General features: G+C 48.4%; 1 protein-coding gene across 2 annotated transcripts in view; it reads left to right on the top strand.

Moving 5' to 3' along the window:
• The window catches only part of Zfp64 (ZFP64 zinc finger protein), a 65,768-nt gene that overhangs the window by 38,320 nt on the left and 12,419 nt on the right, over positions 1 to 15,029 (top strand). Inside the window, exons 1-2 of one of the 2 annotated variants that reach the window (XM_036185599.1) lie at positions 7,387 to 7,709; positions 14,035 to 14,172. In XM_036185599.1, coding sequence (XP_036041492.1) covers positions 7,604 to 7,709; positions 14,035 to 14,172 — 244 coding nt within the window. In that variant the 5' untranslated portion in view covers positions 7,387 to 7,603. Of the gene's footprint in view, positions 1 to 7,386; positions 7,710 to 14,034; positions 14,173 to 15,029 lie in introns of those variants that run through there. The other variant, XM_036185598.1, reaches the window with a different exon arrangement.

Below are 15,029 nucleotides of genomic sequence, written 5' to 3'. Positions count from 1 at the left end.
TTATTTTTGAGACAAGGTCTCCAGTAGCTGAGGTTGGCTTTGAATTCTCTAGGTAGCCAAGGATAGCCTTGAACTCATGATCCCCACTGCCTCCATCTCCTGGGTTGGAGATTACAGCTGTGAGGTACCAGTTCATTCCATGCTGGGGATGGAACCCAGGGCTTTGGGCATGCTAGGCAAGCGTTCTACCAACTGAGCTACATCACCAGGCAGTCACTTTTTTAAATTATTTATTTGTTTGTTTGTTTGTTATTATGTGGGAGTGTGGGGTACATGCATGCCGCAGTGTGCATGTGGAGGTCAGAAGACACCTTTGTGGGGTTGGTCCTCTCCTGTGGGTTTTCTGACCACTGAACTCTGTGTCAGGCTTGAAGATAAAGACTTTTACAAAGCCCCTAAATACCTCTAAATACCTCGCCAGCCCCCCAACTAGTTTCTTTTTCATTTAAAATAACATGGGGATGAGAGTGTGAACTAATAAAGCCAACGTGCGGCTCTGGGACCTTGTTAAAAAGCAGATTCTGATCTCTGTGCTTCTTATGTTTGAATCACCTGGGGAGCTGGTGATTCAGTGCAAATTCAGGGTATGGAAAAGCAAGCGAATATCCATGGACCAAGAAGCCCCTGCAGGAATGTACGCACTTGCCTTGGCACTTGCCTTGTTCATAATTACCAAGCTGGAGAGTGCCCTTTGGCAGGGCAAGGCGCACAGTGTGGTGTGTTCACACACTGGATTATGGGGGGAATGAAAACAGACTCAGCTGCCTGTGGCAACATGTTTGAATCACAGACTACCAGATTCCAGGGAAGGAAAAACACTCAGTGAGGGAGGCAAGACTGTGCAGAATAGTGTTTAGTGATGAAATGTGTAAGTAAAGCTTACCAAAAAAGAAAGAAAGAAAGAAAGAAAGAAAGAAAGAAAGAAAGAAAGAAAGAAAGAAAGAAAGAAAGAAAGAAAGAAAGAAAGGCTGGCAGAAGAGGGAGAAGCTGATGGGTTTGCTGAATCCAAGCATGCGCCACACCTAGGGTGGGAGGGAACCTCAAAGGTGCTTTGGTTTGGGTTGTTGTTTGTTTGGAGGCAGGGTCTCCCTGAAATGGCATAGTTATCATCTTTACATGTCATTCCAATTTTGTTGTTTAAGTTTTTGAAAAACTTAAGGCCTGAAGAGATGGGCCTTAAGGCCTCTTGCAGAGGACCCGAGTTCTGCTCCCTGCTGCCTGTAACTTCCTCCTCAGCAGAGCCTGACACCTCCTGGCCTCCAGGGAACCTGTATTCCTGTGCACATACCCCCACATAGACATACAGACATCTACACACAGTTAAAATAAATTTTTTAAAAACATTTTTCTGTGTGTAGATGTTCTGTCTGTGTGTGTGTTTGTGCATCACGTGCATTCCGTGCCTAAGGAGGATTAGGGCATCATTCCCTACCACTGGAGTCACAGATGGTGTGAGAAGCCATGTGGGTGCTGGGAATTGAACATGGGTCCTCTGGAAGACTAGCCAGTGCTCTTAACTGCTGAGCCATCTTCCCAGTCACCCCAACCTTTAAAAAAAATCTTTTTAAAAACTTAGACGATTATGAAAAGATTTATACCAATAAGTCAGTCACTCAATCACAACTTCATTACATATTCATCCCCAGGGACAAGTCACAGGCCACCTCTCAGGCCCCTCCTTCATTTCTAAGTGTGTATGCAAAATCTGTATTCTGCTTCATACACTATTGTGTGTGTTTATATGCATATGCTTCCTACCCTTTGGATGTCTGTATTTGATACATCCTGAAGCATTTCAACACCTGTGAGCACAGAAATCCACTGTTTTTGTGTTCTCAAAGGTGTGTGTGGGTTGAAGCTGGTGTGAAAATGTGGGAATCTGCAACTCAGAAGAACAGTGGCTCCCAAGCTTGCTTGCTTCGAGAATATTCCATGAAAAACAGTGTCTTGTCTAGTTAAGTGGGACTGAGTTACAGCTGAGTGTTAGCTATTATTGTGGAGAAGTGTAACACTCATCCTATCATTACAAATAATTAGTGACATGTAGAGCACCGTCACTGCCTCTGCACATAAACTTACTCATCACAGTCACCCTGACTGTAGCAGCATTATTATATCATTGACAGAAAGTGGGGAACAAATGGTGCCTTTCAAAGACCACGCAGGAGCTGAGGAGATGGCTCAGTGGTCGGACTATCTGCTCTACAAGTGTGAGGGCCTGGGTTTGAATCCCCAGCACCTACATTAAAAAGCTGGTACCTTGGGGCTGGAGAGATGGCTCAGCAGTTAAGAGCACTGACTGATCTTCCAAAGGTCCTGAGTTCAATTCCCAGCAACCACATGGTGGCTCACAACCATCTGTAATGAGATCTGGCGCCCTCTTCTGCCTCATATATGCAGGCAGAACATTGTATACAAAATAAATTAATTAATTAAATTTAAAAAAAAAAAGCTGGTACCTGTAACCCCAACATTGGGGGTGTGACAGATTGACCCTGAAAATTCACTGGCCAAATGAGAAGGGGTTTCTGTTTGTTTCTTTGTTTGTTTTTGGCTTATTGAGAGACCCTGTCTCAAGACAAGGTCAAGGACGATAAAGGAAGACACTAGGCATCCTGTTCTAGCTGCACGAGCTCCTGAGTGGGCATGTGCATTCATACACTAATATATGTGCAACACATGCCACAGAGGGACCAGGAGAGTCTTCTCCTAAGTCAGAGGTGTGCTCTCTGTTTCCTGACAAAAATCTTTGAATTCTGAAAGCCATAGGTTCTCACTATTATACTTTGGCCAACCAATCATTTCGGTGGAAGTGGCTTGGCTTTTTCTGTGAAGGAAGTGAAGAGGAAGGTGATGGGTCTGTCCGGAATGGAATGAGGAAGTAACTCCAGCAGCTGTTAGGAGTGAGAAAATGCAGGCTTGGCCACACCACGGCCCCCACTCCTACCCCCGTGAGATGTTGCTGTGTCACTTGTACAGACCCCCTCTGCGTGTTGGGACTCAATAGCAGAGTTCCCCAGTCTACTTAGGTGTCATCTCAAAACCTTCAGGGGTCAGAAGTAACTTCCTCTTCAGTTGAATTTGCAAAAGCCCTTGATTATCAGGAAGGATCAAAATGTATCAGCTGCGGGCTGGGGAGATGGCTCATTGGGGAAGCATGCTTGCCGCACAGCAGAAAGACCTGAGTTCAGATCCAAGCACCCATGTAAAAATGAGCATGGTCTATGGACAAGCCTGCAACTCCAGCATCAGGGAGAAGAGAGGATACAGGGATGGACTGCTGAGGCTTGCTGCCCGCTGGCCTAGCTTCGGGTTCAGTGACAGCCCAGTGTGAGTGACAGAGCAGGATACCTGATGTCCTCCTCTGACCTCTGAACATACGTACACCTGGACACACATGTGCAGACGAACCACACACACATACATACACACTCAAAAGGTATCAGCTAGATGTAAACAAAAAGAAAAAAAGAAAAAGAAAAAAGAAAAACAGTAGATGGTAAAACCATGGTTCCTGAGCACAGGCCCTGGGGTTTGTTTTCCATAATTTTTAGCAATGATCCTTGAAATCAAGTTATTAAAACTTGGTAATTGCCCAGCAGTGGTGGCCCACCCCTTTAATCCCAGCACTCGGGAGGCAGAGGCAGGAGGATCTCTGTGAGTTCAAGGCCAGCCTGGTCTATAAATCGAGATCCAGGACAGGCTCCAAAGCTACACAGAGAAATCCTGTCTCTGAAAAAAAAAAAAAAACAACAACAGCAACAAACAAACAAAGGAGAGATGAGAAGAAAGGCAGACAGATAGACAGACAGATTGGCTAGAACTTAGAACTTTAAATAGCTTGTAAAATAGTATAACATCCTTTCAAAATCAAACCAAATGCTAGATATGGTGGCACATGCCTTTAAAATTTTTTAAAGGTTTATTTATTTATTTATTATGTATATAATGTTCTGTCTGCATGCCAGAAGAGGGCACCAGATCTCATTACATATGGTTGTGAGCCACCATGTGGTTGCTGGGAATTGAACTCAGGACCTCTGGAAGAACAGCCAGTGCTCTCAACCGCTGAGCCATCCCTCCAGCCCCCCTTTAAATTTTTTATTTATTACTTTCGTTTAATTTGTATGGGTGTGTCACCTGCACATGCTTGTGCACCACATTTCTGATAACCAAGGAAGCCAGAAGATGTCATCAGATCCTCTGGAAGTGGAGTCACAGGTAGTTGTGATCCATCAGTGGGTGCTGGGAATTGAACCCAGGTCCTCTGGAAAAGTGGCCCATGCTCTTAACTGCTGAGCCATCTCTCGAATCCTGGTGGACACCCAGCATTACCTATACATGCCTAAGTGAACTGGCCACTGGGAATGAAAGGGAACTTTAATCTTGGCACTCAGGAGGCAGAAGCAGACAGATCTCAGTGAGTGCCATCAAAGTGAGCCCAGTATAGGTTGTGAGTTCCAGGCCAGCCAGGGTTACATGGTGAGACTTGTCTCAATAAACAAGTAAATACTAAGGAGTTCTTTCCTAATATTGGTAGAAAATATAATTTCCATTTTATTCTTTCTTAGAATCAAATACGAAGAGAAAATGCAAATTGGGATGTTATGAGTGACCATTTTCATCAATACAGTTAACAGAATTAAGACAGTTTGGTAGCCCTGTGTGGAGGAGACGAAGTCAGACCATGGTCTGTCTCCTCTCCCTTGTTGGGATGTGGGGGGAAGATTGGTGTGATCATTTTCTCATCCTCTCTTCTGGCATTCTAGTCTGGTGCTTTCATTTACTCAAGAGAAACCAGGACACTCTTGGGGAAGACCTCGCATGCTGGCAGCCCAGTCCACACTAGCACAGGCAGGCCTGGCAGAAGTGCCACTGCCCAGGAGAGCAAGTGAGTAGATGACGGCGGTGTCCTCACCCCATGATTATCAGTCCAAGTGGATAAACAGTGACAGCATTTCAAGAGATCTGGCCAGGCATGACGACACACGCTGTTAATCCCAGCATTCAGGAGTGATCTCTGAGTTTGAAGCCAGCCTGGTCTACAGAGTGAGTTCTAGGACAGCCAGGGATACACAGAGAAATAATCCTGTCTTCAAAAAACCAGAAAAAAGAAAGAAGAGAGATCTTAGCAGATACTATGCACTAAGGATGAAAAGGGGATCCCTGGATCCTGTGAGATGACTGGGCAGGAAATAGGCTTGTCCCATTGCCCAAGTAAGTATAACATAGTATCAAGTGTCTCTGGATGTCACCCTGATGTACCCTGGGAGACACTAAACCAAAGCATGTGCGTATTTTCAAGTCTGTCTGCTTATGGGCTGGGAGATGGTTCAGCAGGTAAGGGGTAAGACAACCACCCTGACAACCTGAGCTGGGTTCATTGGACCCACATGGTAGGAGAGAACCAACTCTCAGGTTTTCCTCTAGGCTGTGCGCACGCACGCCCACACACGTAAAAGAATGAATAAATAAATAAGTAGGGGGGATTTGAGACAGGATCTCATTATGTAGCCCTAGCTAGCCTAGAACTCACTATGTAGACAGGTTGTCCTTGAACACACGAGATCCTCCTGCCTCTACCTCCCAAGTACAGGATTAAATAAAGACACATGCCGTTACACCTGACCTAGTTTGTTGTTGTTGTTGTTTTAAAAATGATGTAAAGCATGTGGTTGAGAATAAAGATGGCTCAGCAGTGTAGTGCATGTCCTGTTCTTCCAGACGACCAGAGTGCAGTCCCAGCTCAGGACTCCCTGTAACTCCAGCTCCAGGGAAACCAACGCCTCCGACCTCTGGAGACATGTGCACTCTAATGTACATGCCCACGAGGGGCACACACATACACAGAATTTAACAATAAAATCTTTAAAAACTGTTTAAATTGTTCTGCATAGGTATAACTGCACACATAATACCAAAGAAAACTTTCATTAAATTATGTCTTGGAGTTTAACCTTAAGTGACTTCACCCAGCATTACTTACACATGCCTAAGTAGATTGACAACTGGAATCCAAAAGGAAGCTTAAGAAAGCCAGCCCTCCCCTGCCAGTGCCAAACGTCCTCCCGCACGAACACATGGCACCGGGTCAGACTGGCTAAGCCCTCAGAGGCTAAAGCCCCCGTTCTTTAACTTGTCACATCCGCCTTGATTTAAAAATACCGAGTCTCAGGTCCCGTCCCGCCCCCCCCCGCCGCCCCCAAAGAGTTTGCCGCTGAACGCTGCTGGGTCTTTCTGAGAGGTGGTCACCACGTGATTCTCAGGTTTGGACAGGCTTGGGGCACAGCCCTGTTTTAAGTAACTTCCCAATCTGAAGAAAGTAAACACCTTGAGGGGACGTAGGTGGCTTTCCCGATCCTTGTTGGATGTCGTTCAGAAGGTGGAAGGAGGGGTCCCCCTAGGGTCTCCACAAGGTCCCAGCTAGTCTGAGCATGAAAAGTCAATTAGTCAAAACCCCGGGGAGGGGACCGCGCCTCAGTCACACAGTGGGTGGGGCCTGCGTCCTGGCTGGCCCCAAAGGCCTCTCCTGTGTGGTCCTAGATCCTGAGTCCCGGGACAGGAACGGAAGGCAGGATAAAATAGTACAAGTTACAGCCTCGCCTCCTGAACGCAGGGCTTTCAAAATCTACTTTTTAATTTGTTGCTGCATGTATTTGTGTGTGTGTGTGTGTGTGTGTGTGTGTGTGTGTGTGTGTGTGTGTTGTCCCATTTGTGGAGGCCAGAGGACATCTTACAGGGATGAGTTCTCTCCTACCATGTGGGACAAAGGATTCAACTCAAATCATCAGGTTTGGTGGCAAGTGGTTTTTGCCCGCTGAGCCATGTGGCCAATCCCATCTACTTTTTTTTTTTTTTTTTTTATCTTTTTTTAACTGGCCGCAGGAAAGAGTGCATTCTGCAGACTGGAGATACTCTCTGTTCTCCTTAAACTGTCTATTCCGATGCACAGGTGAGAGGACGCGCCATGAGCCCAGGTTCTTCTCTACCTTGCCTGTGCATGAGAAAATCCCTGCGAGGTTTTGTGAGAAATATTCCAGGACGGCGGTCCCAGGCTGGACCAATTAAGAGGGACTGTAAAAGCTCTCCAGCCCGCGTGGCAGCGGCCACGGCCTCACGTGGGAGCTCGTTAGAAACACAGACGTGCGGGCCCCACCCCAGACTCACCGAGTCCGAATCTGCATTTTAACGAGCTCCCCAGCGACTCGCGGAGCACATTAAAGTCGGAAGAGGGCTGGCGCTTCTGCAATTTTAATGAGCCAACGAATCACCTGGGATCTCGTTAAAATGCAGACAGGGTTTCTCCGACCTGAGCGTGCGCGCGCATCACCTGGGGAGCTTGTTAAAATGCAGATTCTGGTGTGGCGGGGCCGGGGTGGAGCCGGAGCTCGTGCGTGGGAGCGGGGTTCCCGGGACCCCTGAGGTCCTGGCTGCGGGCCAAGAGACTGTCAGGACACTTGATAAATCGTCCTGCCGGGTGACGGGCGGCGGGGTCGGGACATGCGCGATCCGGCCTGTGGGGAGGTGTGCCTCCGAAGTCTGGAAACGCGCGCTGTTCAGGAGGCCACTGTTGGGGACACGCCGGGAGCCTCACCTTCGCGCCATGTCGCGGCGCAAGCAAGCCAAGCCCCAGCACCTGCGCTCGCTGGAGCCGCAGCCGGAGTCCAACGAGCCGGGCAGAGCGGCCCCGCGCATAGGCGGGGAGGGGGGTGAGTACCCCCGGACGCTGGGACAGTGGCTCCGACGCCCCCAGTTTCTCTCCCCACCTCGGGAACTGTGTGGGTGTCGGGTCTGGACGGAGGAAGGGGCGCGTGAAATCGTGCTCAAACTCGTGTCCCCCAACACTCCCCAGTCCCTGGACCTCCCCTTGAGTATCATATGTAGTCGGGGGAGATTGGGGTGAGTGGGAAGGTGCAAAAAAGCTTCCAGCTCCAGCTCAAGGACCTGAGGACAGCTGCTCTAATGTCCCTGTCCCTGCACCCCTGTAGATGTCAGATGAGGGGAGTACGTGGAATGGTGCGCGAAGCTTCCAGCTCCAGTCCTGGGACTTGGAGACAGTTGTCTGAAGTCCCTGTCCCCGGACCCCGCAGGTGTCAGATCGGAGAGCGGGGGGAGTTGTGTGATGATGTGCAAAGCTTCCAGCTCCAGTCCGGAGACCCAGACCTGGGCGCGTCAGCGGGTCTTTGTGAATTAGGCGTGCGTGTCGATTACACCCTCCACGGGTCCGCTGCTTCTCTCCGGGAAAGCGCTGAGAACCGCGGGTTCGCCTCCCACACTGGCCGGAGGGATACGTAGAGCCGGGAGGGACGAAGCTGGAGTCAAGGACAAGATACCAGCTCTTCTCCCCGACAAAGACAGAACCCAGGAGGCTTTAGGACCAGGGTGGGATGGGTTTCAAGTGCGTTCGTTATCCACCTCCCGGAGACGGAATCTTCCAAGGACTGAAGGATGTGTGAGGGGGTGTGTGACTGGGTGAACAGTGTTGTCAGGGCAGCCGAGAGGCTGGAGCCTGGTGGAGGTCGGGATACCCCTGGGAAGAGCGTGGAGCCATGGGCAAGGGGGCAGCAGGGTGGAAACCAGGAGGCTCTCGTTCCCACTCCCCCCTCCTCTGCCGGGTGGACCAGTTAGGAGCGGTGAAGTGAAACCTCCCCTCTGAGTACTTAAGATCGTCCCCCCCACCCCCGCTAAAGGACCCCTACTCCTGAAGGGCCGAGGAAAGGGGAGCCTTTATAAGTCTATGAATTCCTCAGTCACCCTCAGCCACGTGCCCCCAGGGAGGTTGGGGCTCGGCACTCCTAAGGCACTTTGTAGATTCCTCCTGTCTTCTTTCTGAAGCTAGGGGGAGGGGACAGGAATTTTAAATGGACTTTATTCCTTCCCTTCTCCACCTGCGGCTTCCCGGGGTCGGGGTGGGGGGATACTCTGTGCTTTTCTGACCTCAAACTCCGTTTCCACATCCCCCATCAACCACTGGGAAGATTCGCCCGGTGAATTGGCCCGGCTCCGGCTCCAGGGAGGCGCGCGCAGGTTGTGTGTGTGTGTGTGTGTGTGTGTGTGTGTGTGTGTGTGTGTGTGTGTGTGTGTGTGTGGCGGGGGAGTGTGGTGTGTGGTGTGTGTGTGTGTGTGTGTGTGTGTGTGTGTGTGTGTGTGTGGCGGGGGAGTGTGGTTTGCCGAGGACTCTTTCAAGTAGTTGATATTCTAAAACCTAATAAGGGGCACCATAAGCCAGCCACTGTGAAGTCCATACTGGAGGTGGGAGGAGGAAGTGGGAAGCTGAACACTGTAGGAAGATTTCTGAGTAACCCGGGGACTGGAATGCAAAGTCCAGTGTGGTGCGCTGAGCCACTGTCGGTCCCTGCAAACAGCTCGCTCTGGGGACCCCGAGGGCCCCTCTTCCCGACCGTGCTTCATAAGTGTGTGTCACCCAGCGAAAGACTTTTCTATTCCCTCCAGGCCCAACCACTGTTATTGCCCAGAGGCCTTACAATGCCAAGACATCTCAACAGAGGCAGGCAGAGGGCTGGAAATTTGAGGCTAGCCTGGTCTATATAGGGGATTCCAGGCCAGCCAGGGTTGTTTAGTGAGACCCTGTCTGGGTGATGGCACAGGCCTTTAATCCTAGCACTCAGGAGGCAGAGGCAGGAAGATCTCTGAGTTCAAGGATAGTCAGGTGCCCTTCAATGTCTCAAAAAAAAGAAAGGAAGGAAGGAAGGAAGGAAGGAAGAAAGGAAGGAAGGAAGAAAAAGAAAAAGTAAGCCAGGCGGTGGTGACGCACGCCTGTAATCCCAGCACTCGTGAGGCAGAGGCAGGCGGATCTTTTTGAGTTAGAGGCCAGCCTGGTCTACAGAGCAAGAGCCAGGACAGGCTCCAAAGCTACACAGAGAAACCCTGTCTTGAAAAACAAAAACAAAAACCGGGGGACACCAGAGGCTTTGTAGGGCACCAACCTAGTCTGCCAAGGTGACCTTTAAGTTTACATTGGAAGTGTGCCTACTTGTGTGTGGAGTTCTTTCATATGTAGCAGTGAACTTAAGACAGAAGCCACAATTTCCTTTCTACAGATGTAGGAGTTGAGAAACAGAGAGGTTAAGCAACTGACTTCAGGGCCACACAACTAAAGAGACAACCAGAAGTTGTAGCTCACTAGCTGGCTACCTGTTTATTGTCTGACACCTCATTTAGATTTCAGTTTTCAGACACGGCTACTGTGAAGTTAAAATTTTCTCCCAGGCTGGAGAGATAGCTCAGAGGTTAAGAGCACCGACTGCTCTTCCAGAGGTCCTGAGTTCAATTCCCAGCAACCACATGGTGGCTCACAACCATCTGTAATGAGATCTGGTGCCCTCTTCTGGTGTTCTGCAATGTATACATAATAAACAAATCTCTAAAAAAAGTTTTTTTCTCCCAAATTTCGTGGTTTTCTTTCTTTCTTTTTTTTTTTTGTTTTGTTTTTGTTTTTGTTTTTTTGTTTTTAGAGACAAGGTTTCTCTGTGTAGCTTTGCACTTTTCCTGGAACTCACTTGGTAGCCCAGGCTGGCCTCGAACTCACAGAGATCCGCCTGGCTCTGCCTCCTGAGTGCTGGGATTAAAGGCGTGTGTAACCACCCAGCTCATGGTTTTCTTTTTTAGTGTGGGAATTGTTAAGTAGCTAAGATTTACTGTTCACCTTCCCAGGGCCAGCAGATGAGTAAGTGTTGGTTGGAATAATCTAGAAACTTCCAGCCCTTTGACCTTTAGCATTTCTGAGCCACTTTCTTCATTTCTCATCAAGCACAAATTATCAGGGTGTTGTCCCCAGACCACCAGCAGCTGGGAACTTGTTAGAAATGGGAAAGTATCAGCAACTCTGCCATAGCCTCCCCCGCCTCCCCCCCGCCCCCAGGAGAATTCTAGAGGTGGGCCCAGCTGCATGCTCACTGCTAAGAGCCACTGCCTGTCAGTTTCTCCCTCTCCCCCCTCCCCAATTTGCAGAAACTTATTAAAATGGAAAAGGTATTGTTTACTCTTTTATCCCCTGAGTATCCACCCGGATGCTTGTGACAAGGTCTCCATCTGTTGACTTGCTTCTGACCCAGGAACCCAGGCAGTCCTCAGGACCAGAGGCCAGCTCTGCTGTCCTTCCTCAAGACACCACCCAACTTATGTTTTAGGACAGGTTTTAGGGATCTGTCTCCACCTCCCCAAAGCTGGGATTATAACTGTGTACACCTGTGCACAAGACTTACTTTATTATGTTTTAAGGTTTTACTAATTTTATTTTATATGTATGGGTATTTCCCTTGCATATATATCTACATCATGTGCTTACAGTGCCCAAATAGGACAAAGAGGGTGTCAGGTTGGACCCCCAGGACTGGAATTCAAATGTTATATGGATGCTGACAGTCAAACTCGTTCTCTGGAAGAACAACCGATGCCCTCAACCACTGAGCCATCTCTCTAGATCCTACTTTATTATTTTTAATTATGTATGTGGGTATGTGCTTGTGAGTGCAGGTGCCCAATGGGGCCAGAGGTATTAGATCCCCTGGAACTAGAGTTACAGGCTGTTGTGAACTGCCTGATGCTGGGGCTTGAACTCAGGTCCTCAGCTTGCATGACTAAGCTATCTTTCCAGCCTCCATAGGTTCTCTTTTTCTTTTTAAGATTTATTTATTTTATTTCGTGTGTATGAGTGTATTCCTTCAATGTCTGTGTGCCACACTCGTGGCTGGTGCTCTCAGGGGTCAGAAGAGGGTTCTGGAGTCACAGGTATTTGTCAGCCACCACGTGGGAGGTAGGAATCAGGCCCAGGTCCTGCTCAAGAGCTCTCAACCACTCAGTATCTCCAGCTCCTATGAAGTCTCTTGAAGTTTCCCCGGCTAGCCCCAGCATCCAGCACCAATGTAAAAGCCCATCAGCGGTGTGCATTTGTAATCCTGTGGGTGGATTCCTGGGGCTCACTGGCCAGTCAGTCTATCTAAATTGGTAAGGTCCAGGTCAGCTAGAGACCCTGTCTCAAAAACTAAGATGGAGAGTGACTGAACTTCTGCCTTCCATTTGTGTGCACACCTTCACACACACAACACCATATTGGTTCCCCACACAGCACTGTATTAGAGAGAGCTACACACCAAACACACAAGCAGACCCACTGCTCAGGTCCTGCAGGTTCCTGTTTGTCCTCTCCCTTTAGCTGTGTTTGAACCAAAATAAGGTACCATTCTGCTTGCAAGCATGTCAGTGTTCATCCCTACAGCGCAAGGATGTTTTAAATTTCTTCCTCATTTTCATCCATGCATCCCGGCCTCTAATCTAATCTAAAACCTATCTGTCAACACCATTTCAGGTGGCTTTTGTGGCATGTTTGAATCAGGAGCCAGATAAAGTCCCCATGTGTCAGGACCTCAGCTTGTGAGGTCTCTGGTTTCTCTGCCATCTCCCTTCTTTTCAAGCAATCTGTTGAAATGTGTTATCCTGGTGAGCACAATCCCTCAAGTGTGGCCTGTAACCCTTGGATGAACTGAAGCAAATCAGCTCAGCAATAAAATGAGCCCAAGCATTGCAGAACTGCTGCATGGGACGGATCTCTGTGAGTTCGAGGCCAGCCTGGTCTACAGAGCAAATTCCAGGACAGCCAAAGAAACCCTGTCTCAAAAAAACAAAAACAAAAACAAAAAAAACCCTGCTGCATGGGCCCTCAAGATGGCTCTGTGCACAAAAGCATGGGCTGCCAAGTGTGATGATCCAAGTTCAATTCCCAGAATCCACATGATGGAAGGTAGATCTAACTCCCACAAGTTATCTTTGATGTGTATATGCATGCATGAACCCCATACATGCACATATACAAAATAAATATCAAATAATAGTAGTAATAGTAGTAATAAAGCAGCTTGGTGCCTCCTGTGTTCTGCTGTATCTAATAGGAATTCTTGGACTCCCCACCCCCACCTTTCTTAATTCATGTTTACTATTTATTACAAAACAAAAACAAACAAACACCTTTAGCAGCTAGAAAGATGACTTAGTGGTTAAGAGCACTTGTCCCAAATACCCACCTGGTAGCTCACAAATGTTTCAGGGGACCCACCATCCTCTTCTGGCCTCTCAGCACTGCATGCAAGCTAAATCTTGAAAAGAAAAAAACAAAGCTATGTTTTTGAGAACTGTTTCTGAGAGCATGGCTGGGATCATAGTACTGGGGAATCAGAGGCAGGGGGATCACTATAAGTTCAAGGCCAGTCTTGTGTTACAAAGTTTGGGGCTAAGATGACATAGTATGAGCCTGTCTCCAAACAAACCAAACATCAGATCTTGGTGATATTTGTGACATCCCCTGCTGGCTGGTTACTTCTCTGGAGGTATTATCACACTGCCTTCTTTTGTTTCTTCTTATGTAGTAACCAAGGATACTCTTGAACTTTTTTCAAGACAGGTTTCTCTGGGTAGTCCTGGTTGTCCTGGAACTTGGTCTATAGACCAAGTTGGTATCAAACTCACAAAGATCCGCCTGCCTCTGCCTCCCAAGTGCTGGGATTAAGGCGTGCACCACCACCACCCAGGCTGATCCTGAATTTCTAATCCTTCTGCCTCTACTTCCCAAGTGCTGGGATCACAGGCCTGCACCACCAATCCTGGTTTGTGCAGTGGTAGGGACTGACCCCATAGCTTCCTGCATGCTAGGCAAGCCCTCTACCAACGGAGTCCCAGCCCCAGCTCCAGATTTTAAAGATTCATTTTATTTTTATATGTATGTGTGTAGCTATGTGTCTATGTATGAGCATGGGTATGCCAGTATCTGCAGAGGTCAGAGGGTTTGTAGGATCCCTTCAAACTGGACAAGCAATTACAGTCAGACCAGACTCCAGTCCTCTGCAAGATCATAGAATCATTTCTCCAGCCCCTGCTTTTCGTATTCTGAGGCAGTTTTTGGGAAACAGATAAAAAAAAAAATGAAAGCAGCCCAAAGCTCCTTTCCTCTCAGACTCACCATGAGAGCTGTCCCTGAGAAATCAATTCAACTTCCTGTCTCCATTTTTGCCTCTGCATTAGATAACAAAGTTCCAAAACCATGGGACCTCTCTGCTGAAGACAGTGACACCCAGCAGGCCCCAGCTGTCGCCCTACCCTCAGAAACAAAGGAACAATCAGCCACCCTTGGAGAAAGGACCTTTAACTGCTGCTATCCAGGTAAAGGGTGAAACCTGGCAGTAGGAGCCCCTTCCCTGCCTAGTCCTGGTGCAGGGAGTCTCCGCACCTTGTTCAAATCCAAGGACACTCACATTCAAGGGTCCTGTGGGTCCCACATCTGCTGTGTCCAAGCCCTCCGGAGACTGTAACTAAGTTCATAGCTGCTCCTGAACTGAGGATGGAATCGTGTCTCAATAAATCCAGTTTAAGTTGAAACATCATCAAATCAAAAATGCAGGAGGGAGCTGGAGAGATGGCTCAGCGTTTAAGAGCACTGACCACTCTCCCAGAGGTCCTGGGTTCAATTCCCAGCACCCACATGGCAGCTCACAATTGTCTGTTCCAGGGGACCCAGCATTCTCATGCAGACATACATGCAAGGGAGGGAGGGAGGGAGGGAGGGAGGGAGAAACCAATGTACATAATATAAAAATTTTAAATGCAGGAAGAATGGGTATGGGAATCATCTCAGCACTTAGGAGGCAGAGGCAGGAGGATTGCTGAAAGCTTGAAGACAACCTGCTGTGTGTAGTGAGTTCAGTCCAGCCAGATACTGTAAAAAATATTTTTAAAAAAGAGGGAGGGTGGGAGAAATGCTTGAGGGCTGAGGATGTGTCTCAGTGACACAGCACTTGCCTAGGATGCCAGAGGTTCCGTTCCCTGCACTGCCAGACACAAGAAAACTGAGAATGCATTTAATACCCTTGGCCCGCCAAATGTCCTAGCCCCTGTCTTTAAGGCTTGTGCAGGACACTAGCCTTAGATTAAGGTTGAGCAGAGCCAGCTAACACAAAGTTTTGTGACATAGTGTTGGGCGGGTGTTGTCATTTGTTGACTGAGAGCAGGAAATGCTGGCA

This window comes from Onychomys torridus, chromosome 4, assembly GCF_903995425.1.
Source record: "Onychomys torridus chromosome 4, mOncTor1.1, whole genome shotgun sequence".
Lineage (NCBI taxonomy): Eukaryota > Metazoa > Chordata > Mammalia > Rodentia > Cricetidae > Onychomys > Onychomys torridus.
Note: the sequence above shows the minus strand (reverse complement) of the source record. Positions and strands in the feature narration are given on the sequence as shown.